General features: G+C 53.9%; 1 protein-coding gene across 2 annotated transcripts; it reads left to right on the top strand.

Annotated features, from left to right (window-relative positions):
- The first annotated feature begins 46 nt into the window (after positions 1-46).
- DHX38 (DEAH-box helicase 38) lies at positions 47-23,394 on the top strand. 2 transcript variants are annotated; one of them, XM_082290221.1, is made up of 27 exons: positions 47-555; positions 787-974; positions 1,131-1,232; positions 1,642-1,807; positions 1,913-2,031; positions 2,142-2,218; positions 2,305-2,460; positions 3,042-3,203; positions 3,289-3,396; positions 4,262-4,374; positions 4,477-4,614; positions 4,830-5,016; positions 5,107-5,292; positions 5,710-5,850; positions 6,031-6,141; positions 6,217-6,333; positions 6,568-6,675; positions 6,789-6,901; positions 7,404-7,612; positions 7,698-7,852; positions 7,932-8,087; positions 8,163-8,297; positions 8,376-8,501; positions 8,881-8,976; positions 9,143-9,264; positions 9,385-9,500; positions 23,272-23,394. In XM_082290221.1, the coding sequence occupies exons 1-26, from the start codon at positions 239-241 to the stop codon at positions 9,467-9,469; spliced, it is 3,693 nt and encodes a 1,230-aa protein (XP_082146347.1). In that variant the 5' UTR covers positions 47-238; the 3' UTR covers positions 9,470-9,500; positions 23,272-23,394. The 2 variants fall into 2 exon arrangements, with proteins under 2 accessions (XP_082146347.1, XP_082146346.1); XM_082290220.1 differs by lacking the exon at positions 23,272-23,394 and having other exon boundaries at positions 9,385-9,618.
- The last annotated feature ends 4,566 nt before the right edge of the window (positions 23,395-27,960 follow it).

The raw sequence follows: 27,960 nt of genomic DNA, 5'->3' as shown, positions 1-27,960 counted from the left end.
GTGACCCTGCGGAGGGTGCGTACGCCGGAAGTCCCCCCGGACAGGAAGCGCGTCTTGTCCAGCGCTGCTGGGACTCTATGGTGGCGGCTCTCCCGTAGGCTCTGGCCACTGTGTCTATGGTGCACTTGGCTAGAGGGGCTCCTCCCGCCGAGCACTGTGGGGCGGCTATGGCGGCGCTCCGCGAGCCGGGTTACCGTCGCTAAGGGAACTGCGGGGCCCGCGCGGCGCTGCGGCCGCGATGGCTGCGGCGAGCGAGGATTCGCTGCATCGGCTGTCGGGGACGAGCCCGAGCGGCGAGGCGGGCGGGCTGGTACTGCGGACGCGTGGCGCCGAGCAGCACGTCTTTAAGGCACCGGCCCCGCGCGTCTCCCTGCTGGGGCTGGACGTGCTGGCGGCGCAGAAGCGGCGGGAGCGCCAGGAGGAGGCGGCCGGGGGGAAACGATCCCGTGTCGCATCCTATAAGGACTGGGAAGAGGGTCGTGACGAGGCGGGCAGCGCCGAGGACGAGGAAGAGGACGAGGCCGACCGGAGCGACCGCAGAGCTCGCAGGAACAGGTGGGGTTTGCGGGGGGGTTCCTGGTGCCGGCGCTGGCCGCGTCCGGCCGGGGAGGGAGCGCAGGGTGAGCGCAGTCGGTGACAGGCGGGGCCGCAGCCTCCGGTGTGGGGCGTGTGGGGGACTGCGGGGCACTGTGGCAGAGGCTGGAACTGGAGTTGTAAGAGACCAGCCGAACGGCAGCTGTTGCTCGGCACTTCTGAGCATTTCTTCTCTCTGCTCTGCCTGCACAGACATTACCGCTCTGTCCACGTGGAGACACCTTCCTACACAGGGGGTGTCAGCGAGGAGTTCTGGGAACGCAGCCGGCAGCGGGAGAGGGAGCGTCGGGAACATGGAGTCTTTGCCTCCTCTAAGGAGGAGAAGGAACGAAAGAAGGAACGCAGTAGGGATCGGGACCACGATCGTAAACGAGACCGTGGTAATTGCTCAGAGACCTTTGTGATGCTTCTTGGTTTGGTTCTGGGCTTGTCCTTTGGCCTGTTTGTAGTCTTTACTAATGTTTGTGGTGATTTCTGCAGCAGGCTTGGGAAGCCTGTTTGTGCAGTAGGCACCTGATCCTATTTTCTTTTTGCAGAGGAGCGGGACAGGAGTCATCACAGCAGATCAGAGAGGGATGGCTCCTCAGAACGGAGTGGCAGGAGGAGTGAACCTGAAAGCCCCCGACATCGGCCCAAAGGTGAGAGTAGGACCCGGTAGAGCTCTTGTGTGAGGCCTAACAGGGAGGGGCTTGGAGATTTTTTATGCTTCCTGCTATTTTTGCAGGACAGGGGTGGTAGAAAAGCCTGTACCTTTTAATGTTTGTGGTTAAGGCAAGCATAAACTCCCAGCTCGACCTGGGTGTGGGAGCAATGTACCAGCTCTGTGCGTCTGAAAATCTGGCAGATCTCTGCACGATAGGGTCTGTTCTGGGTCTGTGTGGTGGAAATGTGATCCTTTGGAAATTCCTTGGAATCACTGGGTCAGCCCCTTCTCTTAGAGGGAGGGCCAGTGGGTACCCTCTCTCCATGCTCCTTTCTTAGAAGGTGTTAGTTGGCTCCAGGGCCGCTGTTTGAACAACAGGTATCAAACCCCATCTCTTCTGCCAGATGCAGCCACACCATCCCGCTCCAGCTGGGAGGAAGATGATGGTGGCTACAGCAATGCCCGTCGCTCGCAGTGGGAATCTCCGTCTCCTGCACCTTCCTATCGAGACTCAGAGCGTAGCCACCGAGTGTCATCACTGCGGGACACGGACCGACGGGAGCGGGACAGGTACCAGTGTCTGAGGCTGTCCTGTGAGCTGCAGAAAGGGGACTGTGTGCATATGAGAAGTGCCTGGCTGTGGGCACCAGTTCCTCCCATCTGCTTTGTTTTCAGGTCTGTGAGGAGCCGGTACTCTGATAAGACACCATTGCCCACCCCATCATACAAATACAATGAATGGGCTGATGACCGGAGGCACCTGGGGGCCACGCCACGCCTGTCCCGAGGGAAAGGTGAGGAGTCTGGGCTGAGCTGCCCAGGGTGGGCAGTGTGGAATCCCCTTTCCTGTGGCACAGAGTTGGGGTTTCCTTGGGAACATTCTGGACCATCTGGCTCACCCCAGGGCGACGCACGGAAGGGGAGGACGGCATCGCCTTTGAGACGGAGGAGGAGAGGCAGCAGTGGGAGGATGACCAGCGGGTGAGAGTCTGGTGCAGGCCAGGGCCTTGGGGCCACCAGGCTGTGGGGAATGGACAGTGCTCAGTGCTGCACCTCTCCCTTCCCAGCAAGCTGACCGAGACTGGTACATGATGGATGAGGGCTACGATGAGTTTCACAACCCTTTGGCTTACTCCTCTGAGGAGTATGTGAAGAAGCGTGAGCAGCACTTGCACAAGCAGAGGCAGAAGCGGATCTCAGCACAGCGGCGGCAGATCAATGAGGTAGGGCCAGGACACAGGGTTGGCTGCCCTTGAAAGATCCACTTGTTGAGCCCTTGCTCTCAGGTGAAGAAGGACACTCTCGGGCCAGGCTGAAGGAGTGGTCACAGGGAAATTGTGGTTGAGTTCTCCTGGCAAATCCAGCCCTGAAACTCCTGCATGGGCAGAATTCCCAGTTGGAGTGGCTGGTGGATTGCAGTGTCCCGGGCAGCAGGAGTGCAGAGGACCATGCTCCTGCTGTTCTGAGTGCGAGCTACATTACTGGGGTTGTCCGCTGTTGGCCCAATGGATGCTGGGGGCAGCTGCTCTCTTTACATGAGCAGGACTGTGTCCAGGCTTCCTGATGTATTCTGAGTGCCTTGCAGGTAGTATCTATCGTGCATTTCCTTGGAGACAGTCCTGTTGCTTCACATGGGCAGTTTCCTGTACTCTTCTGCTTCCAATTACTGTTCCTTCCCTTGTGCTTACTTTCAGGCTCACTGGATTTGAACCATCCTGTTACCAGTGCAGAGCCCAGGCCCATGCTTGGTGTTCTGCTGTGATCTCTGGGGCTTTCTGTGTTTCTGATGTGTTGTTTCCTGCAGGATAATGAGCGCTGGGAGACAAATCGCATGCTGACCAGTGGTGTGGTCCATCGGATTGAAGTGGACGAAGATTTTGAGGAGGATAACTCTGCTAAAGTGCATTTGTTGGTGCACAATCTAGTGCCCCCCTTCCTAGATGGAAGGATTGTCTTCACCAAGCAGGTAGAGACTGTGGCTGAAGGCACTGATGGCAGAGAGCCCCATACACGTGAGGCCTTTTTAGTAAAGCAGTGCCTTTTCCCTCCAGCCAGAGCCAGTCATCCCTGTGAAGGATGCCACCTCGGATTTGGCCATCATAGCTCGGAAAGGCAGCCAGTTGGTGCGCAAGCACAGGGAGCAAAAGGAGCGTAAGAGGGTATGCTGCAGCCCTTTGGCTTACTGCCCACTGTACATGTTACATAGTTCCTCACAGCCTTGTTTGGACTCTGCAGCATTCAGGCTTTGGCAGCAGTGATGATAAGGAGTTCATGTTTTTGTGACTTGGGACATCTGAGAGCCCAGCTTACTACATTGCCTCATAGCAGCTGCTGTGATGTCATTTTCTTGGGCACTGCCTGGGACATGAATCACTGTGTACTTGGACATACAGATTATGGGAGAAGGAAGCAGATGGAAGAATGCCAGGTAGCTTGGGGACAGTCAGCAGGCAGCAGTATGGCAGCAGGATGTACCTTGTCATGTCTGAGCAGAAGAGTTGTGAGGAGGAGGAGTATGGGGTAAGATTAGTTTTTGGGGGTATTTTCTAGGGACTTTTTCTAAAGCTCACATAATAGCTGTGGGGAAAGTACGGATGTGTTCCTTGTACATTGAAACTGGGCTGGATTTGAGCTACTTATACTATGAGTGGAATGGTGGTGGTAGCTAAACTGATAGCAGAGGTGGGAGGGAAGCCTGTGAGCACCTGGCAAAGGCAGGAAGATTATCTCTGGTTCACATCTGTGTAGGTTTAAGTTCAAATCTAATAGAAGGGCCAGCAGCTGGAACTACTGTCTTAGGAAGCAGTTTGTAATCCTGTGCCTGAAGTCTCTGTATCCATCCTGGTGTCTTAAGCTCTGCTCCAGTTCATTTGGAAGAGGAGAACCTGATGTAGGAGTGGAGTGTACATTCTGCTTTGGGGAATTGTGGGACTAATATCCTTTTCCTAGTCTTATGAGTAGGATTGGGGAAGAATTTTGTCTGTGCTTGCTGTGGCAAAGTTGTGCTGTTCTCTCGCCTTCCAGGCTCAGCACAAGCACTGGGAGCTGGCAGGCACCAAACTGGGAGACATTATGGGGATCAAGAAAGAGGAGGAGAAGGATGAGATGGTGACAGAAGATGGAAAAGTGGATTACAAGTAGGGACTTGCTCTGAATTACTTTGCTCAGCTGGTAATGGGGACTATGGGCATAGCAAAGTGTGTGGAGAGGCAGTTTCGGGACTTGTGGTGTTTCCTTAGAACTGAGCAGAAGTTTGCTGAACACATGAAAGAAAAAAGTGAAGCCAGCAGTGAGTTTGCCAAGAAGAAATCAATCCTGGAGCAGAGACAATACCTGCCCATCTTTGCTGTACAGCAGGAACTGCTCTCCATCCTCAGGTATGGCTGCCACAGCATCTCCAGGGCATTGGCCTATGTTTGGGAACTCATTGAGGAATTGCACAATCATGACTGCTGGGAAGCTGTACTCTCAGGAAACAAACCCACTACTTTGTTTGCTCAGCTCTCCCACCTGAGTAGGATGATGCTTAGCTAGAGAACACAAAAGCCCTTCTTTGAAGGTGTATGAAGAAATACTTCTTCCTTTTCCTCAGAGACAACAGCATTGTGATCGTGGTGGGGGAGACGGGGAGCGGGAAGACAACTCAGCTGACGCAGTATCTCCATGAGGATGGCTACACTGATTACGGCATGATCGGCTGCACACAGCCCCGCAGAGTGGCTGCCATGTCTGTGGCCAAGCGGGTCAGTGAGGAGATGGGCGTGCGTCTGGGGGAGGAGGTGAGTTTGGTAGGGAGTGCAGGGGTGCCACCCAATGACAGTGAGTGCATGGGACTGTTGGAAGACTTCCTGGTATCTCTGCCCTCCTAGGTAGGCTATGCCATCCGCTTTGAGGACTGCACATCTGAGAACACAGTGATCAAGTACATGACAGATGGGATCCTGCTCCGAGAGTCACTGCGGGAGGCTGACTTGGACAACTACAGTGCTATCATCATGGATGAGGCACATGAGCGCTCACTCAACACTGATGTGCTGTTCGGGCTGCTTCGGGAGGTGTGTGTGATCCTGGGCTAGAGGACAGCAGGATGGGGCACATGAACTGGGACAGCCCTTCTCTGCCAGGACTAGGAGAGAGAAGCAGAGCTGCCACATCTCTGTCTGCACTTGACTGCTCCAGCATCCTGGTCCCTGGTTCTGGGGGGTTAAGTCTCCTGTAGTGCTACCAGAGTCTTGCTGGCTGAATGTCAGAACTACTGATACAGAGGGCTTTGCTGGCTTAAGGTTTCCTGCACCTGCAGGCCTTCTTAATGGTGCTGGCCATACAGCATCAGTGTTCGCTGGCACGCACAGCCAGTGCCTCTGGAGTACAACAGAAGCTCTGTCCTGTGCCATTGTCTCAGTATGAATGAAAACAGCCCACAGCCATGCATGAATGCCCCTTCCATACTGCTCCTTTCATCTGCTTTCTAGGTGGTCGCCCGACGCTCAGATCTGAAGCTTGTTGTTACTTCAGCCACCATGGATGCAGATAAGTTTGCCTCCTTCTTCGGGAATGTTCCCATTTTCCACATTCCTGGGCGCACTTTCCCTGTGGATATTCTTTTCAGCAAGGTATAGTCAAGCTTGTGGATTGAAATTCTGTTGGCAGGAGGGGGTTGTGTAGTAGGTGTGCTGTACTCTGAGGGGGACACACAGGACAGGGTAGGAGTGGCTGTGGTGTGCTACAGGACAGGACACAGGACAAGGCAGGTAAGGATATTGGTCCAGATTAACCTGGGCTGTACTGTTCAGACCCCACAGGAGGATTATGTGGAGGCTGCAGTGAAACAAGCCTTGCAGGTCCACTTGTCTGGTGCTCCTGGAGACATCCTTGTCTTCATGCCTGGCCAGGAGGATATCGAGGTGAGTTGGAAGGGCAGGCAGTGTCCTATCCCCTTGTTGTTTCAGTCTGATGTTTTCACCCCTCTTTGTTTCTAGGTGACCTCAGAGCAAATTGTGGAGCACCTTGAGGAGCTGGAGAAGGCACCTGCTCTTGCTGTACTGCCAATCTACTCTCAGCTGCCCTCGGACTTGCAGGCCAAAATCTTCCAGAAGGTGCTGATGTGTGCTTTGTGATTAGGGTGGGGACAGGGAAAACTGGAGCAGGAGGCAGTACAGAGCAGAGTGAGAAGTGCAGATATACCTCTGTATTGCATGTGGAGGGTGAGAGAAAGCATGTACCCCGCTCCACTTCCCAAGAGTCATCCCTGTCCCTCTGCTGCTCTGCGCTCCTCCACAGTGGAGCAGAGCCATGCCCAGGGGTGTGACTGATGTGTAGTGTGCTTGCAGGCTCCTGATGGGGTCAGGAAGTGCATCGTTGCCACTAACATTGCAGAGACATCACTGACAGTGGATGGTATCATGTTTGTGATAGACTCTGGCTACTGCAAGTTGAAGGTGAGCCTGGGTTTCCTGTACTTTGTCTCTGCTTTCTGGGGTAGGTTGAGGGAGTTCTGAGGTCATGATCCAGCCTTCCTCTTACTTCTGTCTGATCTTTTTGTGTCCTGAAGGTTTTCAACCCCCGTATAGGCATGGATGCACTGCAGATCTACCCCATCAGTCAGGCCAATGCCAATCAGAGGGCCGGCCGAGCTGGCCGGACAGGGCCAGGCCACTGCTTCAGGTAGGCACATCACTGGTGTTCCTGTTCCTGTTGTAGCCTCAGCTTGGCATCAGGTTATGTATATTTTTTTCTCACTGGAGCTGTTCATTATCTTGAACTTTGGGGGGATGTGGGCAGTAGGCAGGCCTGAAGGCTGCCTTTGGACCCAGTGCTTCTGCAGAGAAAAGGATGTGCTCCACTTTCTTCCTGTGCCCATCTTCACTGGTGGCTCGTCTGCCCTGGATGCCATCAGGATAAGAGCCAAGTCAAAAGCCTTTCCCAGGCTATGCTGTGAGACCAGGGAAGAGCTGTGCTTGGTCATGTGCTGTGCTGCAGCCCAGACACCCCATTGTGCTGGGGACACCCCACTTTGGCTGGGGTAGAAGTGCCTCCCCAGGTCCTGCTGCTGGGTGCAGGGTTGCTGCCCTGTACCATGCTGGGCTGGGCTGGGCAGAGGCTGGCAAGTCTGCAAGGAACACAGTGGCAGGAACAGGAGGAGCATGCTCTTGGCATCTCCTCCCAGGCTCTACACCCAGAGTGCCTACAAGAATGAGCTGCTGACGACCACGGTGCCTGAGATCCAGCGCACCAACCTTGCCAATGTAGTGCTCTTGCTCAAGTCCCTGGGTGTGCAGGACCTGCTGCAGTTCCACTTCATGGATCCACCCCCCGAGGACAATATGCTGAACTCCATGTACCAGCTGTGGATCCTGGGGGCCCTGGATAACACAGGTATTGGCTGCTGGGGTAAGTTGCCAGCCCATGGAACTGGGGCCTGCCCAGCTGCTGATCAGTGATTGCTGTTCTGTTCCTACAGGTGGTCTGACCTCTACAGGACGTCTCATGGTGGAGTTCCCACTGGACCCTGCACTGTCCAAAATGCTCATTGTCTCCTGTGACATGGGTTGCAGCTCTGAGATCTTGCTCGTTGTCTCCATGTTGTCTGTTCCTGCCATCTTTTACCGGCCTAAGGTACAAGATGCTCCTGTTCCAGCAGCTCGGGGCCCTTCCCTGCCCTTTGACTAACCTGTGTCCTTTGCTTACCCTTCAGGGCCGAGAGGAGGAGAGTGACCAAGTGCGGGAGAAATTTGCTGTTCCAGAGAGCGATCACTTGACTTACCTGAATGTTTACCTGCAGTGGAAGAACAACAGCTATTCTACCCTGTGGTGCAATCAGCACTTCATCCATGCCAAGGCCATGCGGAAGGTGAGGCTGTGGTCATGAAGCTGGGGGAGAGAGCCTTATGCAGAAGAGGGATCTGACCAGCACACACCTTTGCAGGTGCGGGAGGTGCGTGCCCAGCTCAAGGACATTATGGTGCAGCAGCGAATGAGCCTGGCATCCTGTGGTACAGACTGGGATGTTGTCAGGAAGTGCATCTGTGCTGCGTATTTCCATCAGGCTGCAAAGCTGAAGGTGAGAGGTGTCTGATCTGCCTGGGGGCTGCAAGGCCCTGCTTGGCAACAGGTAGACTAAGCACACTTGTCTTTGCAGGGTATTGGGGAGTATGTGAACATCCGCACAGGCATGCCCTGCCACCTACACCCCACAAGCTCTCTGTTTGGTATGGGCTACACACCAGACTACATTGTGTACCATGAATTGGTTATGACTACCAAGGTGAGCTTGAGCTGAGGACTAGCAGGAAGGGTGGTGAGTGCTCCAAGGGAGATGGGAGGACTTTGCTGTGAGGCTGAGATCTGAGTGGCAGATCTCAGCCTTTTCCCATCTATACCAACTAGGCATGTCTGTGTCATCTGTTTGTCCCTTCCCCCATTATTTTTCTCTGGCCTCTCTGGGATATGTTTGATCCTCCTTGTGGTCTCACCAAATCCAACCGATAGCAGCTTCTGAGGCCAGGAGGAGTTGTCTGGAAGGGGTATGGTCCCAGCCTGAGAAGTGCCACAAGTGGGGGAGGAAGGGAGCTGCTATGGCTCTAGGAATGGTGCCCAGGCCCCAAGGGTGCCATCCTGCTATCCTGATCTTTCTGTCCCTGCAGGAATACATGCAGTGTGTCACTGCTGTGGATGGAGAGTGGCTGGCAGAGCTGGGCCCCATGTTCTACAGTATCAAACATGCTGGCAAGTCACGCCAGGTAAGTATTCTGTCCTGGATGAGCTGGCAAACAGCAGGCCCTCTGCATGTCCGTTCTGCTGCTGTATGTGTGTGTTCTGACATGGAGGGAGCAAGCTTGTGGGCCTGCAGGGAGTCTGCTGCTGCCATTCCTCTCCTGTCCCTGACCTGCTGCTGCCTTGCTCCAGGAGAACCGCCGCCGTGCCAAGGAGGAAGTGTCTGCCATGGAGGAGGAAATGGCTTTAGCAGAGGAGCAGTTGCGTGCCCGTCGGGAGGAGCAGGAGCGCCGAAACCCTCTGGGCAGTGCAAGGTGGGTGATAGCCCTGCCTGCCCATGGCTTGCCTGTGTGGAGTATCTCAGCTTCCCTGTGGGAGTTCTGGTGCAGGAAAAGGTTGCGTTTGCCATTAATCACCCTTGTCCTCTTTGACAGATCTACAAAAATCTATACCCCTGGGCGAAAGGAGCAGGGGGAGCCCCTGACACCACGACGCACCCCAGCCCGCTTTGGTCTCTAAGAAGGCACGACCTGTTGCTTTGAGACTTAAGGTAGTGCCCAGTTGCTCTGATCAATGTATTCTGAGGTCTCTACAGCTTGTGGCCCTGGAAGGCTTTGGTGCTTGGCACTAATTTTGCTACAGAACAGAAAGAATTTTATTTGTGTAAAGGTTGTCAGTCTAATCCTTGCTTTGTCTTGCGCCGCTTCTTGTCCTGGAGGTGGGTGTTGGGTGGAGGTAGCTCTGCAGAATCATGCAGGGCTGGTGCTGTTAGGTTGTTGCCCTGTAGAGCCTGGAACAGGGCAGAAAATTAAAGTGACCTGGGGGGACAGATACAGCCTGTCCCTGTTTCAAGCCTGGCCCATACTCCTGCAAAGACAGTTCTCCCACAGCCCATGCCCTGGACAGGCAGCTGGTGCCCAGCTGTCCCTGCACACCTGGGACCATCAGCCCAGCCCTGTTTCAGGCCAGGCTGTGCCAGGAATTCTGCTCACTTTTTTAGCTGCTCACACTTGTGGGGCTGCTCAGGTGCTCTGAACATTAGGTACGGGTTCTCCTGCATCTCCTCCTGCCCAGTGTGTCTTGAATGCCTGTTTGTATCTTGCATCTGCACTGTCAGCTTGCTGAGCTCTTCCTTAAGGAATGCCAGCTCCACCTTGCAGACAACCAGCTCCTCTTCTCGCAGAGCCAGAGTTCGCTCACTGTCCAGGTGTAGCTGCTGCCAGTGTTGGGCTAGGCTGCTCAGCTCCTGCAGCCTCTCCTGGAGGGAGTAGGTCTGCCCATGGCACAGTGAGAGACGCAGGCTGAGCACAGACTCCTGGTTTTTCACAGGAAGACTTGAGACATCCTTACCTCCTGTTTGCTCTGCTCCTTGAAGCTCTGCATCTTCCTCAGCTCTCGATGAAGCTGCTGCCTGTGTGTCATGTAGGCTGCAATCTTTTCTGCCTGCTTGGTGCTCTCTTGACGGGCTTGGGCCAGCTCTGCCTGGAGGTTGTCTATGTCCTGCACCTGCCAGCAAAGCTGTGGGGCAGGGAGGGTAGTTGGCCATGGCTGAGCCTCTCCTGGAGAGGTGTCTGGCACTGAGGCTGCATCCCTGTTCTGTCCTGCCTTGCCCTCACCTGTTGCTGCAGCTCTGCCACTTTTCGGTGCAGACCTTGGGTGGCCTCATTGGCTCTGCTCAGCTGCTGCAGACTCTGCTGTTCCTGGGGCTGGGTGGCTCCCAGCTGCTCCTGCAGCCAGGCTGGGCTGTGCTGCGGGCCCTGACTCTGCTCCTGTGTCCCCAGCTGCAGAGAAGTGCATTGGTGGGTTGGCCTTCTGCTGTGTGTCCCTGAGCACAGGCACAGCTGCCCTCTGTCCTGTCTGCAGGACACTCAGGGCTGGCCAGTGCCCGGCTGCGTGAGGTGGTGGGGGCAGGCTGGCATTGCTGCCTCCCACCCTGTCCCAGGGCTTCTGGGGGAAGTGGAGCAGGGGTCAGCCCTGCAGCATGGTTGTCATGGCTCCTGTGCCCCCGTCTGCTTGCCCAAGGCTTGGTGTAGTGGCTGGGAGGCTGCTGGCTGCTGACCTTGAGCAGCTCTCTGTGCTCCTCTGGGATATCGTGACTGGTGTCAAAATGGCTCTGGGCAGCCACGTAGGAGGTGATCTCTGTCTGCACCGCCTGGTCCTTCAGGTGGAGGGGTGCATCACTGACCTGTGAGTACCCAGCAGGGTCTGGAATCACCCTGTGCCCCTGCTGTGTAGAGCTGAGGCTACAGAAGGAGCCTTTTTGGGACAACCCATGGACAATGGGCTGTTGGGGAGGGCCTGTGACAGAGGAGTCTGGCCTGCACCAGGTGGGAGGCAGGAAGGCTGCTGGCTCCTGGCCCTCTCCTCTCTGTACAGTCTCCACAGTGCCCTCCCTGTTGTGGCAGTATCTGTTGGACACCCAGCAGCCCTGGAAAGCCATCCCTGTTGTCCCTGACCAGTGACAGAGCACAGGCACAGGGAGAGCGGTGATCCCAGTTCATTGGTGAGGCTGTGGGCTGCAGCAGTGCCACCAGCCCTGGGACGGTGCCCAGGGTGTCAGTGGGGCTGTTGGGATCTGCATTCTTCCAGCTCTGCTCAGCTAGGTGGACTGGGCTGTAGTCAGGCTTGCCTTGTGGCTAGGCTGCTCTGTACAGGTGGTGTTAGAGCCATGTGTGACTGGCAGGATGTCCTCTACCCTCCCCTGGGGGGTCACCAGGCTTGCACAGGCTGTGGGGCAGGCATGGTGCCTAGCCTGTGGTGGAGTGGCAGTGGGGAACACAGGCAGCTTGGTCTATGGCTGTTGTGCCCAGCACTTGTACCTTGCCCATCAGTGCCTGGAACTGCTGCATCAGAATGACCAAGTCCTGCTGCTCCTGCTCCACTGCACACTCCTGCTCCTGCAGCTGGACCAGTCGTTTGTGGTTTGTGCCCCTGCAGAAGTCCAGGTCCAGCTGCAATGCCTGTATTGTGGCCAGTACCTGGGTTGGGTCCAGATCTCGCTGCTGTGTGTCCTGGCATGCTCTGAGCTCCCCATATTGTGGCTCCAGCACCAATGGTAATGTGGCTCCAGCACCCTAGGACATGGCATGAGCAGCATCTGTCCAGCTTGCCACTGTGGCAAACCCATCTTGCAGCTCCTGTCTGGGTAGGCACTGGGGCTGGACAGTGCTGGCAGTCCTAGTTTTGTGCGGAGCAGCAATGGACTGTGCTGCCAATGGGTGGGTGCAGCCCTTCCCCACCAGGCAGCACTACCCCATGTGTGTGCATGTTCTGACAGTTCCTTTGGTCCCATGAATAGCCAAGCCCCTGACACTGCTGGCCCTCAGCACTGCAGTGAACTGTGGCCACTGTGGGAAATGGTGGCAGTGGGACCAGTGCAGCCACAGCAGGACTGGACACCCTTGAGCCCTCATGCCCTCCCCAGCCCTGGGGAAGAGGTGTCTGGTGGTGCAGGCTAGAGCTGGCCGGGGCCTCCTGTGCCACCTGGCACCAGTCTGTGGCTACACAACCAATGCCTGGATTGAGCATGGGGTTGGCACTGCTCACCTTGGGCTGCAAGGCCTCTGTCTCCTGCTGAAGCTGCTGGATGGAGCTGGTCAGCTCTGGTGTTGTCTCCTTTGCCCCTGGCAGACCTCTACAGGAACCTTCAGGCTGGCCCTGAAGCGCAGGAACCTTGCCGGAGGTGCTGAATTTTGGCCACTCTCTCACTGTTGGAAGGACCGTAACCTTTCCCACGGTCCCAGACAACCCTCAGTCCCACGAATGTCACTCAGCCCTGCCTGGGGCAGCCCCACCATCCCATGGTTTTGGCACTGCCACTCCCCATCTGAGGAGCACCCGTTGCCAGCAGGAGAGGCCTAGCCTGGGGCTCCTGGAAAAGCAGGGCAGAGCTGTCTGGGGCTGTGGCTGTCTCCTCAGCAGCACCTGGTCCTACTGCTGCCCACAGTCCTCACCGCAGCCTTCCTGTTCCATGCTCCTCACCATCTTGTGTCCTTGGCATGCCGTGTGACACTACCCCATATGCCACTATGAGGTCACCAGGTCCTGGGCATTGTCCTCAGAACTGGTCCAGGACATGGTGGCACCCTTGTGTCAGGGCAGGGCCTTGCCACCCTCATGCTGCCCCTGCACTGTCCTCAGGCCATACTCAATCTGTGGCCAGCCCCAGGACACACCACTGGCCTGTGGCCAGGGCCAGGTGACAGTGGGGGTGGCAGCGGTGCTATGCTCAGGGCTGTGCCCTGTGGTCCACAACCCACGCAAGGGGCAGGGCTGGGGGGACCCGCTGCAGGGGCACATCCTGACAGGGCCACGGGCCACAGGCCCCTGGGGAGGCTGAGTGTCCAGGGGAGGCTGTGGACAGGGGCGGTTGAGAGTGCATGAGTCCGGTTGTCCCGCCCTGCCTGGGGCCACCCCACAGTGCCCAGGTGCTCGGATCGAAGCGGGTCTCTGGGTGCCGGTGGTCCCTCGACTGTGGATGCACAGTGACAGTGCAAGCACAGACCTGCTGCTGGCCTGTGCTAGTGACATGGGACTCCCTGGGCTGTGTGTGGTCCCTTGCCAATGCTCAGTGCAGTTTCATAGGCAAGTGTTTTAACTGGAAATTTCCAAGGCCAAACTGGGCCCAGAAGCTGAACACAGATGTACCATAATAGAAATCATCAGTTGCCATGACGACCTGCTCCACCAGCGGGTCACAGTCACAGGTGATGGGAGCAGGCACAGCACCAACAGTCCTGTGAGCAGGGTTGCTGAATCCCCCACTGTCCAGAACACAACTGAATTTGGCCACAATTTCTGCAGTGCAAGGAAATAAAAATTTCCCTGCAGATTTCAGTCTTGTTTAGGCAGCGACAGTCAGAGCACAGAACATCCACAGCACACAGAGCCTTTATGGGACAAAGCCTCGTGCCATGTGTGTTGTGCTGTGCCATGTTGCACGGTGCCACAGGCAGTGCTGCTCTGTACCACAGATGTGCCACACTGTGCTGAGCTGCAGGCAGCGCCTGCCTTGAAGGGCTCGACACTGCTCCAGCTCCTTATGAGTACGTAGGGCAGCCTCACAGCCCTGACCCACAGCTGCCTGCCCATACTCAGCTGGTGCTGGGAGGATGGGGAGGTCAAACTGGCCCCTCTGCTGTGTGAGCACAGGGGGAGGGAGTTGTCTCACTTTAATTACTACCGTAATGTTACTCTTTTCAGTGCCACCTTAATTGAAATTAAACAGCTGCCGTGTTCAGGCTAGGACAAAAGTGAATCCTTTCTCATTCCCCTCCAGTTTAATGAAGACTGACATGCTGGGAGAAAACAAAGGCGATCCAGCTGCTGCCTCTTGCTGGCACATGCATCAGCAATTACCAGTGACCCCGTGGGCCAGCAGAGACACCTCAGAGCACCCTGCAGCCCTCAGCCCAAGGCAGCCCAGTCCTGTGTCTTGGAGAGCTCCAGCCCAAAAGGTCTGGCTGGGGGTGTGCAGGCAATGAGGTGCCCACAACATGGGGCATGCCAGCACAGGGTTCTCAGTGCCCAGGTGCTGTGTCCAGGCTTTCATTCCATCTGTTAAGAAGTGTCTGGCCACCAACCATGGCCCAGCGCGGCCCCTTGGCATCCCTATGCTACCATGGTCCTGCTATCCCTGTGGGCTCAACCAGCTTCAGCCTCACAATGTTCACAATCACCAGCTAGCCCACAAGGCACCTCACCCTCAGCCAGGGCAGCAATGTCAGCCCAGGAGTCCTCTCCAGCCTTAAGGTTTTTTTCTGTTTTAGGACCAGGAGTTTGCTTCATGCCATTCAGTACTTTAAAATATGCAAAATGAGGTGCTGCTACAAACCTCATTAACACCCGCCTCCAACATCATTAAGATGTTTCCAAGAAAATTAATTGAGAGACTCATTAAAAATAAATTAAGAAAAATGTGTTGCAGAGCGCCTGCTCCGAGCTCGTAAATCACGGCTCAGAGCTCCAGGCCGCTGCACAGGCAATTAACGCCAGCCAATTTGTTTTATCCTGGCTGCGAAAATTAGAAAGCAGACATGGAGATTAGATTAGGCATGTCTGTCAAGCGGAACTTGGAGTGAATATTTTAGGATACAAAATGGAAATCAGAAAAACAAAGCTGGGACTTCATTCAGGAGAGCTAGCGGGCAGAGGGGGTGGGGAGGAAGGAGGTTTGCATGCTCTCTATGCCATGGCTGTGTGTCAATGACACCCATCTTGTGATCCTACCACCACCAGCTCCATCCTCCCCTGCACATCGCCCAGCCTCGGTGGCTGCACAGATGCCAATCACCCCTCTTGGGGAACATGAGCTCGCAGGGAGAGCATTCTGAGCTCTGTGTGTGACACAGCCCAAGCCAACATGTTGCCCGTGTGTGCTGATTACACACTTGAATTAGCAAACACAGTGCATCTGGGTGAGATCACTGTTTGGGCCTCTGTCAGCTTTAGGCTGTTGGTGCCCCTTTGTCCATCTCCAGTACCTTCCATCACAGGAGCTCAAACCACTTTATATTCATGAATCAAACTGGAGGGCCCCTCTGCAAAACAAGTGCTGTGATCCCTGTTTCACACAGAGGAGCCAAATAAGGTCTTGCTTGTACTTACATGAATGCACAAGCAGCTAGTGCAGCAGCTGCTGCACTGGCACATCCCAGTAGTGTGTGAGACACGCTGGTGGGTGCTCATGCAGCCAAACGTCCAGCTGCAGAGGTGGCGTGGCCCTTCATGGCAGTGGGAACCTGTGTGCTACCAGTGCTCATGGCGCAGGGGGACCTTGGAGCTCTGGGAAAGGCTACAGAAGGAGCCATGGGCACTGTGTCAGCCTGCACAACTCAAGTGGTGTGTGAGAGGTTTAGTGCAGAACAAGGGGTAATTTGGTCACACATCAGAATGCAAGAGGCAAGTGGGTACAGAGCAGAAGGCAGCTCTTGGATCAGCAGGCAGAAGTGCACTGTGGTCTGATGTCTGTGAGATGACACAAACTGAACTGAAACTGGAGTTCAGCACACGGAGGAATGGTTACCACTTGGCAGAGCAAGTTGAACACTGTGCATGGGCCATCCATGGCCACTTGGAACAAAGTCTGGAGGGCTCATTTCCAGCCCTGCCTACCAGTCCCTGATCCCAGAGCAGGCACTGATGCTGGTCCTGTGGTGGAACACAACGAGGTCTTCTCTGCCCTGCTGGTGCCCTGAACCAGGATTCCCCATCTGCTCATGTCGTTCCACCCCCTGTCATGGGCAGGGACACCTTCCACTATCCCAGGTTGCTCCAAGCCCCGTCCAACCTGGCCTTGGACACTTCCAGGGATGTGGCAGCCACCGCTTATCTGGGCACCCTGTGCCAGTGGTGGGCAGGCGCTGAGAGGGAATTGAGGTGAAAAGGAGCGGGGCTCAGGGGAGGTGGGGGCTGAGAGGGAATTGGGGTGAAAGGAGCGGGGCTCAAGGGAGGTGGGGGCTGAGAGGGAATTGGGGTGAAAGGAGCGGGGCTCAGGGGAGGTGGGGGCTGAGAGGGAATTGGGGTGAAAGGAGCGGGGCTCAGGGGAGGTGGGGGCTGAGAGGGAATTGGGGTGAAAGGAGCGGGGCTCAGGGGAGGTGGGGGCTGAGAGGGAATTGGGGTGAAAGGAGCGGGGCTCAGGGGAGGTGGGGGGCGCTGGGAGTGCCCCGGGGGTCGGGAGTGCCAGGGGCTGAGGGCGGATGCTTCGCGCATGCGCGCCGACCGTCTTCGCTCCGCCTCGTTCCCGCCCGGCAGGGGTCGCTCTCGACCCGCGCGGCGCTGCCCGTGAGGGTGGCTCCTCCCCGAGCACCCCCAGGCACCCCCGGACACCCCTCGAGCATCCCCAGCCACTCCCTCCGGCCATCCCCCGAGCAACCCCGAGTACTCCCCGGGCAGTCTCTCCCGGGCGCCCCTCGAGCATCCCCGGGCACCGCCTGGGCACCCGCCGAGCACCGCCGAGCACCTCCCGGGCACGCCCCGAGCATCCCCCAGCATCTTTGTTCTGCCGCGGTCCCCGCTGCGGCTGGGCGGAGGGCGAGGACCGCTGCCCGGGCTGGGGGTGCCCGGGCCAGGGTTGCCGAGCCGAAGTTGCCAGAGCGGGGTTGTCCGGGGATGGGGAGTGCCCGTGCCGGGGATCAGGTGCTGGGAGAGCCCGGCCGGGGGCTGCCCGGAGCAGGGGTGCCCGGTGCTCTCGCCGCAGCGCAGCCTCAACCCGGGGCAGGCGGAGGGCTGGCGGGTCCTGAACTGGGAATGGGATTAATGAACGGGGAAACGGGATCAACGTCTCCGTCGGTAGAATCTTAATAAGCCTTAAAGGTTATTTCTGAGCGGTTCCAGTGACAATTCTCGGCCCTCGTGTTGGCAGGGAGCCGTACCCCGGCCCGATCCCATCCGGAATTGCTCGGGGCATGCTGCTGTGTTTGGGATGAGGAGCAGCGACAATACAGGCAATGTAGGCAGAATCCACCGGGAGCGACAGCAATCGGGACAGGCTTGCAGGGCTTTGCATTCCGTGGTGCGAATGACCTCATTATCCTTGCGGGGGTCTCGGCCAGCTACTTGAAAAATACTTATTAAAAACCACAGCAGCTCTAGGGAGAGGGTCCCTACCAGGGAAGGGAGAGAGAACAAACTGTGTGTGTAAAAACAGAAGGGGAAAACAGCCACGGTAGCAATAATGGGTCGGGACCTGCTCTGCCCTGTTGTGTCCCTAGCGGAGGCTGAAAGGCCATGACACATCCCAGAGTGCACAGCAGTGTTTCGCGTCTGCTCTGTTCCTCTAGCTGCCACATGTTCCCATGAAATCTCGTAGTGGAGAGTGTTGGTGCATGTGGAGGCCCACCCAGCCTAGTCACACAGGAGCCAGCCTCTGACATTCCCATTGCTCCAACACCGGGTCACCTGGCTCATCCCCTTGTCCTGCCCAGGCAGGGTCAGCCAGAACAGGCCACCCAGGGCTAGCCTTGTTGGGTTTAAACACCTCTCCCCAGCATCAGGGGAAGGTGCAGATGGGCATGGGAATGACCCCACAGGTGTGCGACGGTCCCTGGGGCTGCCTCCTGCCTGCTGCTGGTGCTGCTGTGTATTCATGCCATCACGGCACCATTTCCACTGCTGCTGCTGCCAACTGCGTCTCACTTTTTTGAATCTGTGGGTTAAGGACATATACAAGCTGTGTAGGAGTGGTCATGTGCTCCTCTAAGGAACCAAGAGATGGAAATCAGCAGGAAGTAGAAATTCTGCTGGAAAATGGAAGGAACAAATGAAAGGAATGCAGTGCTGCTTGGGTCTGGTCACAGGACATGAGGCATTGGTGATTCTTGCAGTTACAGTCACTAAGTTACTGGAAGAGGGATAATGCCCCTGGACAGGCACATCAGCAGCTCTGGCGCCTTCTTCTGAGCTAGCAGTGATGGCAGCATTGTGTGGGAGGTCAGAGAAAAGCAAGGGGGCTGACTGGAAACAAAAAACAGAGGGAGCTGGGTAAATGGAAAGAGACTCTGGTGGTGGGGAGCACAGGGAGAACCTCCAAAGGGCAGGAGGGCATGGGGATACAGAAATAAAGCAGAGAGGACCTTCCCTTCCCTTCCCTTCCCTTCCCTTCCCTTCCCTTCCCTTCCCTTCCCTTCCCTTCCCTTCCCTTCCCTTCCCTTCCCTTCCCTTCCCTTCCCTTCCCTTCCCTTCCCTTCCCTTCCCTTCCCTTCCCTTCCCTTCCCTTCCCTTCCCTTCCCTTCCCTTCCCTTCCCTTCCCTTCCCTTCCCTTCCCTTCCCTTCCCTTCCCTTCCCTTCCCTTCCCTTCCCTTCCCTTCCCTTCCTCTACCTTACATCTCTGGCCAAAAAGAAAGGAGTATTCTAAGATAAGGAATAAAACCCAAGGGAAACAAAGCTGAGACCATATTGCTGCTGCATAGAAAGCTTCATTAGCCCTGTTGGCACAACAGTAATGAGAGAAAAACCCCAAAACAGTAGGAGTGATATTACAGGACTGACAGGGGAGGATATGGTGCATTTTCCATCTCTTGATGTCTTCAAGCCAAGCCAAATGCCTGTCTGAAGCTATCTTAGTCAGACAAGTTACTGATTTCAGAGTAACATGGCGAAATTTTCATGACCGTAGGTACAGGAGGTCAGGCAGCGCAATTCCTTCCTGCTCACCCCGGAAATCTACAGGAAGGAAACGCAAAGGCGGATCACAAGAACATGATGCTATTTGTGCTCTTGGATAGGACTTCACGCCAGCACTGATTCATCTGGCTACATTGGCATTCCACAGCATTACTCAGCCCCTCAGGTGGGCAGACACTCGAGGGTAGATCTGTCTGGAAGAGGCTGGGTCTGCTGACCTGACATAATTTCTTCTTTTCTTCAGATGTTTAGCAGCTGTCCCCAGTCTCCAAGGTATGACACAGCCAGGTGGTCCTAACCTTGCTGAAGGTCTGGGGCATTTGCACCATCTTTCTCACATGATCTCACTGCAGTCTCAGCTGCTGTAGCTCTGTTCCTCCTCAGGAATTAGGGCTTGGGGCTGTGCTAGAATAAAATCAGATGAAGATGGAGAGATGGATCTGTGGAAACATTTGTTTAGTGCCCAGGAGCAGCCCAAAAGGCAAACTGACTGTTAACAATTATCAGGAAAATAATGGAGAGCAGATCACAGTTCTGCCACTGAACAGATCCATAGTGAAAGCTGCACTGTGATTTCTATATGCAGCTCTGTCTGCCTCTGTCAAGAAAAAGATTTGGAAGTTTTTCAGAGAAGACCAACAAGGATGATCAAATACAAAGAGTATTTTCCACGTGAGGAAAAAGTGGATAGTCTCTTTAGGCTGGAAAAGAAATGACTGAAGAGGATTATAGTATCAAGTTTAGCAAATAGAGGTTGCCTGCAGTATGATTTCTCATCATGCCTTCAATATAAGAATCAGCAGCACCCCATAAATTAGCAGGTAATAACCAAAAAACAAAAACCAGGTCTTTTTTAAATGTCATGTACTGTGTCGGACTGCTTCACACAGGGTATGGTGCACCACCAAAGCTCATATGCATTCAAAAATAAATTAAACATTTTAATGGGAGAAAAATATCCACTCACATTGATGGAATGCAAGACCCTGTTTCTGCTTCTGGAGCCCATGAGCTGCAGGTGGCTGAGGCTGCCAGAGTGTTCTGGGAAGCACCACAGGATCTGTGGCCTCTATACCCCAGCACGGATGCACCAACCAGACTCCAGGAATCAATCACCAAATTGCACTGTCTCCTCCTGGAACAAGCTACCAGTGGAGAAATAGAAAACAGGTTTTTTGTAGCTATACTGAAACTTCACAGTTGATTTTAAGCCTCTTAGACAGTATAATACCGACTGCAAGTTCCTGCTGAGGGCTATCGACTCCAGCCTGTGCCAAGCTGCAGGGAACACCCTGTGCCATGCCTGTGTGTGATGAGCATTGCTCTGCACCAACAGCGTGACTGAATCAGATCAGAAACCAGCTTCCTGGGATTTCCCACCAGCATCCTTTCAGACTGCCATCCAGCAGCAGAGATCTGTGCATCCACAAAGTGACAGGCACCAGAAGACAGCATCATCTTCAAACCACACAGAGGGATTCGTGCAGGCTGGAAGCAGCCCCCTGCTGCCCTCTGTCCAGGGTGGGACACACTGCCTGGTGGGCTGTGGGGAAGGAGGGGGCTTGCACTTCAGAGGTGGTTTTCCCAGGTCATATGCTTGTAAGCAGACACCGTGGCAAACAAATTGCGTGTTCTTGTAGTGTAAATCCTAATCTGGTTCTCTTGAAGCACCTGCTGTTGTGCTGCTGTGGTACTAAGGAATGTCTGCATGATGGAATGCAAGGCTATACCTTAAGTACTTCAAATTAATTGGGAGCAGTGGTGTTTCGTACTGGGGGACCACATCGAGGCCACTGGCTATTTACAGTCCTATAGGTTAGAGCTGCAGGCAGCATGGATTTTGTGGGCAGTATGGACAGGATGGACAGGTTGGTCAGTGTGGGCCATGTGGACAGGGCACCAGAGCAGCAGCTGACAAAGGTCAGCTGTGTGGTGCTGTTCCATTATTACTTCAGGCAGTGCCTCTGCTTTGTTACACACTTCTATTCTGTGGCACACTGCTCTCTGCAGTGATCCAGCAGTCACAGATCCTCCATCTTTTTATCAAGGTAATTCCCCATCACCATTATTTTTGCATACCTTCTACCACAAGAAAGAAGAGGCCAATATTGAGCTGCAATGAATGCTCAGCCAGCATGGTAACCAGCCAAATTTCATATTAGCAGCATGGTTTAAATGCCCAGCCTGCTTCTACGTGGTGATCAAGAACACAGTGAGTGGAAGGGGCCGCTGCTCTAGTTTGGTAATGCTCCCCTATTTCTGGAGTTTGTTAGCACAATATCAAAATTACAGACCACAACGCTCTCCATTTCTTACTTTCATTTTGAATTAAAGACCTTCTATTGAAGACTCTCACTTCAAAAACCAGACAGGCACTTCCTAATATCAAGAAAAATGCCTGAAGAATAAATTGCTCCTATCAGAAATAAAGCATTTTAGTTCTGCCAGAAGCAGAGAGATCTGTGTTTGTAAGTCCCTCCAAAGGCAACTCCATCTTTCCTGTTTTCCTCTCATTTTCTTTTGATGCACGAAGACTGCTCATTGCAGCGCTGTGATTGGATTCAGCTTTGGAGCAGTGTAATTGTAAATATTCATTGGAATCCAAGCTAGTTTTCCCAAGTCTCTCTTAAAAGCTTTGCAGTTATACAAACAGCCATGGCTCTGCATTAGCCTCACAGCCTGGAGGCTGCCTATTTCTCCCCAGCCCCAAAGTCTGCTCCTTCAGAGGCTGCATGGAGAGAAATCAGCCTTGCCAACCATTTTAATCAATGCTCTATTATTTTCTTTATTCCCTATTTAATGACTGTGCTGTAGAACTGGCTCTCAGATACAGGTACTCAGTGGGGTTCCTCACTGGTGTCTACACAAATAACATGGCTCACCTTGGCTCACACTTCCCCTGACTGCCATGGCCATGAGTTTCAGTCCCTGTCTCTCTGCTGATGGTGCCAGGGTATCTGTGAATGGCTGAGTCCCGGTATATGGTATGCAGTATGTGGTATCTGGTATAGGTATTGTGCCTGTGACCATTCCTCCCTCCTCTGTGAACACTCCGTGGCTGCTCTCATACAATGGGGCAAGGCAAAGGGCAGCGGACTCCTACAGCCTCTGAGGAGCTGAGGCAAGTTCTGCCCATCAGCCAGACCTTGCCCTTGCCTGTGCCAGCCCTGCTCAGCCAAACTGCATGCCCCAAGCTGATCGTGCTCTCCAGGTGGTCTCTGACTGCAGCCATGTCCTGCACAACTCATTTGCAGAGCAGCACATGTAAGAAACTGCACACAGCTCTTCTGCTGAGAAGGGAAATTGAATCCAAAAGTACTATCTACACTCGCATCTCTGCCTCATACACTCATGTGTTCCCCACCATGGGTGGGACTCTGGCCAAAGCCTGTGGCACAGCACCACATGTAATGCAGATGGTGGTATTGGAGCCTTCATCACCCACTGACATCCTCTAGGCTCTGCTTGCTCCTTTCAGCATGTGTTACAGCCTCCCAGGGAGCCTGGGACCAGGCAGGTTGGCAGTAAAAGGAGGAACACAGAAGGAGACTGCGGCAGGGCTCTGGGAAAGGCAGAGCTGGGTTATAAGGTATGAGCAGGGATAGATTTTGGAAATGAGCAATGCTGGAATGAACGTCAAGGGGCTGAAAGTCCATCTTCCAGTTTTGAAACAGGGGAACCTACAAGTACCCTGTGTATTGCATATCTGTCCTTAAAACTCTCTTGTGATGCATGTTCCTCAGGCCCTGGCAGTCTGTTCACCTGCCCTGTTCTCCTTCCCTTTAGAAAACTGTTCCTAAACCAAATCTTTCCTGATGTGGGCTCTGGCCAGCAGTTTTTGAGTGTTCCTTCATAGACATGGAGAGCAGATGGCTTTTTTCTTCTTTACAGGAGTTTCTTACATACAGCTGGTGTTGTGATCTCCCTCAGTTATGCAGAAATAAAACCCAAAACCCTAAACCCCAACAAAACAGCCAGATCATAAATCACAAAATAAACCCTGTCTAGTAGAACTCCCTGCCATACAGAGCAGTATCTACGAGAGCAGAGGCCCTGTGAAAGCAGATGAAGTAATGAGGCCTTTATAAAGGTAACAGCTCCCAGAGCCAAAACAGCTCATGGAGAGAAATTCTCTGCTCCTGTAGATCCATATCTCCTGGTGGCAGCCACCAAAGTGTCCTCTTCATCTCTTTTCCCAGCTCAAGGCCAGCTGCCTTCAGAATGTGGTGAAGGAGACATCCCTGGGGAAAGTCCAGCCTCCAGCCGAAGGCAAGGAGTGTGGAGAACCACACAGTCACGAAGAAGGGCTAGATGTTGAAACATGCCTGATGGCAAGAGCAGAAGGAACTTGACCCTGGGGTCTCTGTGGGAATCCATCCTCTCCTCTCCAGATACAACACGCCACCTTTGTCGCACCTGTAGTGTGACACTGTGACGCCTCAGCAGCTGCCAGGGGAGGGAGTGTACCAGCGGACGCACAGCCTGGAGCCCCCTCAGGGTCCCTGGTGTAAGAACACACTGGTCCTTTCGCTGCACATCTCTGGTGCAGAGGAGTATTCATGGTATGAGCTGGAAGCACAGTTCTTCCCTTCCAGCTCCATTTTCCAAAACAGCCAGAGCCCTGTTCTTCAGTGCTCCTGCTTGGATGATTTATCCAGGTCACAGTGAGGACAACTGGCTAACTGAGGTTAACAGCTTTCTAAGTTTCATTTCAAAAAGACATTAGCATGGGGGCTGTATTAAAGAATGATATGCCAAATCTTAATTCATTCACCAGGAGAGCTTATGATCAGGTGGGAGACTAAGATGACAAGCAGGGCTGTGCTGCCAGTCTTTCTGTAAAGGGCAGGACCATAACTCATGCTCCCAGTACTAAATTACACCTGGCACTCCTTGCAGAGGAATCTGTTGCTTGCTGCAGAGACCCACGACCACCAGTCTTGGGAGGCCCAGGCCCCCACAACAGGAAATGTATCAGCAGCTGGGACTGGCTCAGAAAAATAGATTGGAGTCCTTCCATCTGGAAGAAGGATGTTGGGAAGAAAATATGAGGAAGATCTATAAAATCAGAAGTGTCATGGAAAGGTGATTAAGGAGTGAGTGTCGTGTTTTTTTCCAATACAGCAGTGGAATTTGTCAGGGGACAGGTTCAAAACAAACCAAAGGAAGTGGCTTCTTATCCAAGTGTGGTCAAGCAGGGGAACTCACTGCTACAGGACTTTGCAGAAGCTGAATAAGACCTAAGTTACAAAATTAGTTTAGTTTGACAAGTTGTGGGTGAAAATGCCTCAAGAGCTCTTAAACACAAAGGCTCCCCTTTGGGCTTGGGAAGCCCCTTCACCACAGAAGGTGGGTGAGCATCTTGGTGAATTTCACAAGCTTCCCCTGTTCTTCCCAGGGGAAGAGAGCTCTTTCCCAGACAGGGCCATAAGCTGCTGCTGGACACAGAGCCAGATGGAACACTGTTCTGCCACAGAATAGTGTTATATGTTTATATAACAAGGCTTGATGCTCAATGCTTTAATTGGGAAGTTTGTAAGAGAAAGTTGAGCACTAGGCTTTTTTTATCTGCCAGTTTCACACTGAAACCAACAGTGAGGCTCAGCTGAATTTGGTATCAATAGGTTGAGAGATGAAGGGAAGGGAAGGGAAGGGAAGGGAAGGGAAGGGAAGGGAAGGGAAGGGAAGGGAAGGGAAGGGAAGGGAAGGGAAGGGAAGGGAAGGGAAGGGAAGGGAAGGGAAGGGAAGGGAAGGGAAGGGAAGGGAAGGGAAGGGAAGGGAAGGGAAGGGAAGGGAAGGGAAAAGAGTAGGAAGAAGCAGAGTGTCATTCCCACCCTGCCATGCTGTCCTTGCACAAATCCACACTTGGTTACCCATATGCACAGGCAGAACAAAACAAAGGCACATGCTGACCCTCTCCTGCATTCATCTGCCACCATCCACGAACACAGACAAAGGCACACATATCCTGCTCCCACCTTCACTGTGGGCAGTTGGAATGCAGGCTTGCCACACACGGCTCAGCCCACATGCTGGGCTGGCTCCTCACACACAGAAAATTGGATGATGTGGTAGTAAATAGAACAACATCTTGTAACCTTCCTTCAAATGCAATAAATTTAATCGGTGCATTGTGTTCATATATATTGCAATTTATGTATCATTAGATATATAAACATATTCATAGGAATATATTTATCATCACCACATTAAATGAAACAAAATGTCTCCACTTTGACAAATAAGGGGGATACCTCCCCCCATCCCTATTTAAATGCTGCCCTCTGAGCTGCTGCTTAGACAAACCAGTGGTGCTGAGCTCCTCCTGTCATCTAATATGCTGGTACCTGGAGCTCTAATGTCAAAAGTACCTGGTTTATTCTACCAGAACCCCAAGCATATTTCACTAGCAAGTTGTTAAAATAGACGCATTTTTTTAATGGCTTATGTTGTGCTGAATGGGATGACAAGTGGATACCAGGTTAAGCAAATAATGCTGCAGTGTCCAGCAGTAGGAGTTACCCAGGTTTCCAGTATCAGCTCTCCTCACTCCTGTTTGCCATGTGGGTCCAAATGGGACCTTGTGGTTGGAGTCTGCCGAGGAATGCTGGTGCCTGAGCGGACGTCAGGCAGACAGCCTGATGGCTGGGGAGGTGGGAGCAATGTGCTTTCCCAAGCCAGGCTCACAAGCAGGGGGAACACACTGAGCAGAGGGTCTGACCCCTACAGCTTCTGAAATACAGGGGTTGGTGGCAGAGCAGGGGCAAACAGACCCAGCATGGAGTAGACTGGCACAGGCTGCCCAGCAGGCCTCCAGCAGGCAACGAGGGTGCTCCCACCCTTATGTCCAGGAGCAAGCTGAGGGTTTTGTCCACAGCAGCATGGCTGAACAGGTCTGAGCAAGCCTCATCTCCTGGCTCACAGCATGTCACCGTCACCGCCGGCCAGGACAGCTCTGTCCTGAGGCAGTGTCTTTGTGGCCATCCTCTTCCTGTCTCTCCAAGATCAGCAGCATGAGCAACACCCACGGTATCTGTGTGTGACAGCCCTCACACCCCCACAGCAACTGCAATCCCACCACCCATTTACAGCCAGCAGAGCTGTAGCCATCTCCCTGCTGCCCCCGACCTTCCTCTCTTCACTGGGAGGTGACAGACTCTACTCTCACATCGTCAGCCCTTCCTTATGCTGCCATGTAAACAAGAGCAGCAGATTATCACTATTGCTGTGAATGCATCAAATAGAGTTCCCTTTTTAGCCTGAGCTGCTGAGCTAGAGTGGACTGGTATCTTCTCCTACCTGCTCCAAGCTCCCTTCTGTAGCTGGTGGCTGGCCCCCAGGTCCTGGCTGAGCTGCTGCTCTGGCTGCATTTCTGCTCCAGGTCTGCCTGCCTCTCCCTCTGCTTGGTCTGCAGTTGATAGATCCTCTGATCTTGAGCATCCAGCTATTGACCCGCCCAGGGAAAGAAAGAAAAAATGGAAAAAAAAAATCAATTAATACTAAACGGCTTAACAAAACCCCGAACAGCACAGACCTGATGCTGATGGGGGTGGGGATTGGCAGGAGGAGACACCCCCCGCACACATTAGCTGCAAAAATCTGATGTTCTAGGGACAGGAAGCCAATATGGTGGGTGTGATTTGACATGCTTGCCCGCAGCAGGCAGACATGTCCAAGTCTGGAAAGCAGAGACTGCCGACTGGGGCACCTGCCTCTGCTCACGGAAGGGGTGTCAGACTCCCAGGGTGAGGGAAGCAAAGGGCAGCTGAGCAACCTAAGTTATTCTAACCAGTAACCAAACATCCAGCTCCTGTTGCAGCTGCATGTTGAGCTCTTCAGGCATTTTCGGTCTGCTGTCCTCGGAGCAGAGAGGAAGGGGCTTGGGTACCCCACAGCCTGTCCATCTCCCTTCCGTTTTGCCTGAACAGGAGCAGCTCTAAGGGTTCAGCATATTCACTTCTGGGTGTCCCAGCTCTAAGGTGTTGGCACAAGGTGGAAGCAGGGAAGAATCATGAATGTTAATCAAGGAGCATTAGCATGACAAGACTCAAGTATCGACCCCAGCTCGGAGCCACTGTCCCGGGTGCCTTGGCCATTTACCCCTCAGGGATGCTGCTCATCTTCTTGTGATGGGTGAGAGAAGCCACACTCAGCTGGCACTGTGTGGCTCCTGCCCTGCTAAGGATGGGAAGGCAAGAGAAAATGCTGGCCACACAGCTTAGGAGTTGGTCTGCTTGGTGGCTTAAATTCAGCATAAGAACTACTCTGCATTGCTGGCTGGGGATTGTGTCATGCCCTGCCATAACCAAGGGTCCTGTGTGCAGTGATGTGGTCACTGCAGGTGAGAACAGCATCCTGCTTCCGCTGCTCAGATATGCCTGGAAGCAGCCCTGTGTCCTGCAGAAAGGGGCCTTCAAAGCTTCCTGCAAGCACTGCCTGGCCACCACCACCTTGGCTCGAGCTGGCAGCCCTCCTGCCATTGGGAGGGCCCTGCTGCATGGGGGGCTCTCCCAAGAGCAATGCTTCCCAGAGGCTTCTCCCTCTGGGCATGTGTCCATCTGTCCTTCCAGCACTGCCACTGCCCCTGGACCCCCTGGGCCCACTTGTGCTCCACATTGCTGCCAGGCACAGCTGAGTGCTGCTAGCAACACTGCCAACATCCAGCAACACTGGCAGCAACAGAGGGGCCTCATCAACATTCACTGACTTGTTAAACCTGGAGAGGATTTTGATATTAATTAATGCTAACTGATTAGTAAAATATATTTATTGAAGACTGTCACCCAGCTGTCAACATTCAATAAATACACTAATAATCAATTTGCATGTAATTAACACAAAATTATGTTAATATCTACATTAAAGATGTATTTCAGCACACACAGGCA

Source organism: Coloeus monedula (assembly GCF_965178545.1).
Source record: "Coloeus monedula genome assembly, chromosome: 13".
Taxonomy (NCBI): Eukaryota; Metazoa; Chordata; class Aves; order Passeriformes; family Corvidae; genus Coloeus; species Coloeus monedula.
This window is presented reverse-complemented; position numbering and strand designations above follow the sequence as displayed.

What these genes read in the sequence shown, in the direction of transcription:
- DHX38 (XM_082290221.1), top strand. Translation starts at nt 239, where the DNA reads ATGGCTGCGGCGAGCGAGGATTCGCTGCATCGGCTGTCGGGGACGAGC. An exon ending in GACCGACGGGAGCGGGACAG is followed by an intron (nt 1,808 to 1,912) that starts GTACCAGTGTCT and finishes CTTTGTTTTCAG; the next exon opens with GTCTGTGAGGAGCCGGTACT. An exon ending in GCGTGCGTCTGGGGGAGGAG is followed by an intron (nt 5,017 to 5,106) that starts GTGAGTTTGGTA and finishes CTGCCCTCCTAG; the next exon opens with GTAGGCTATGCCATCCGCTT.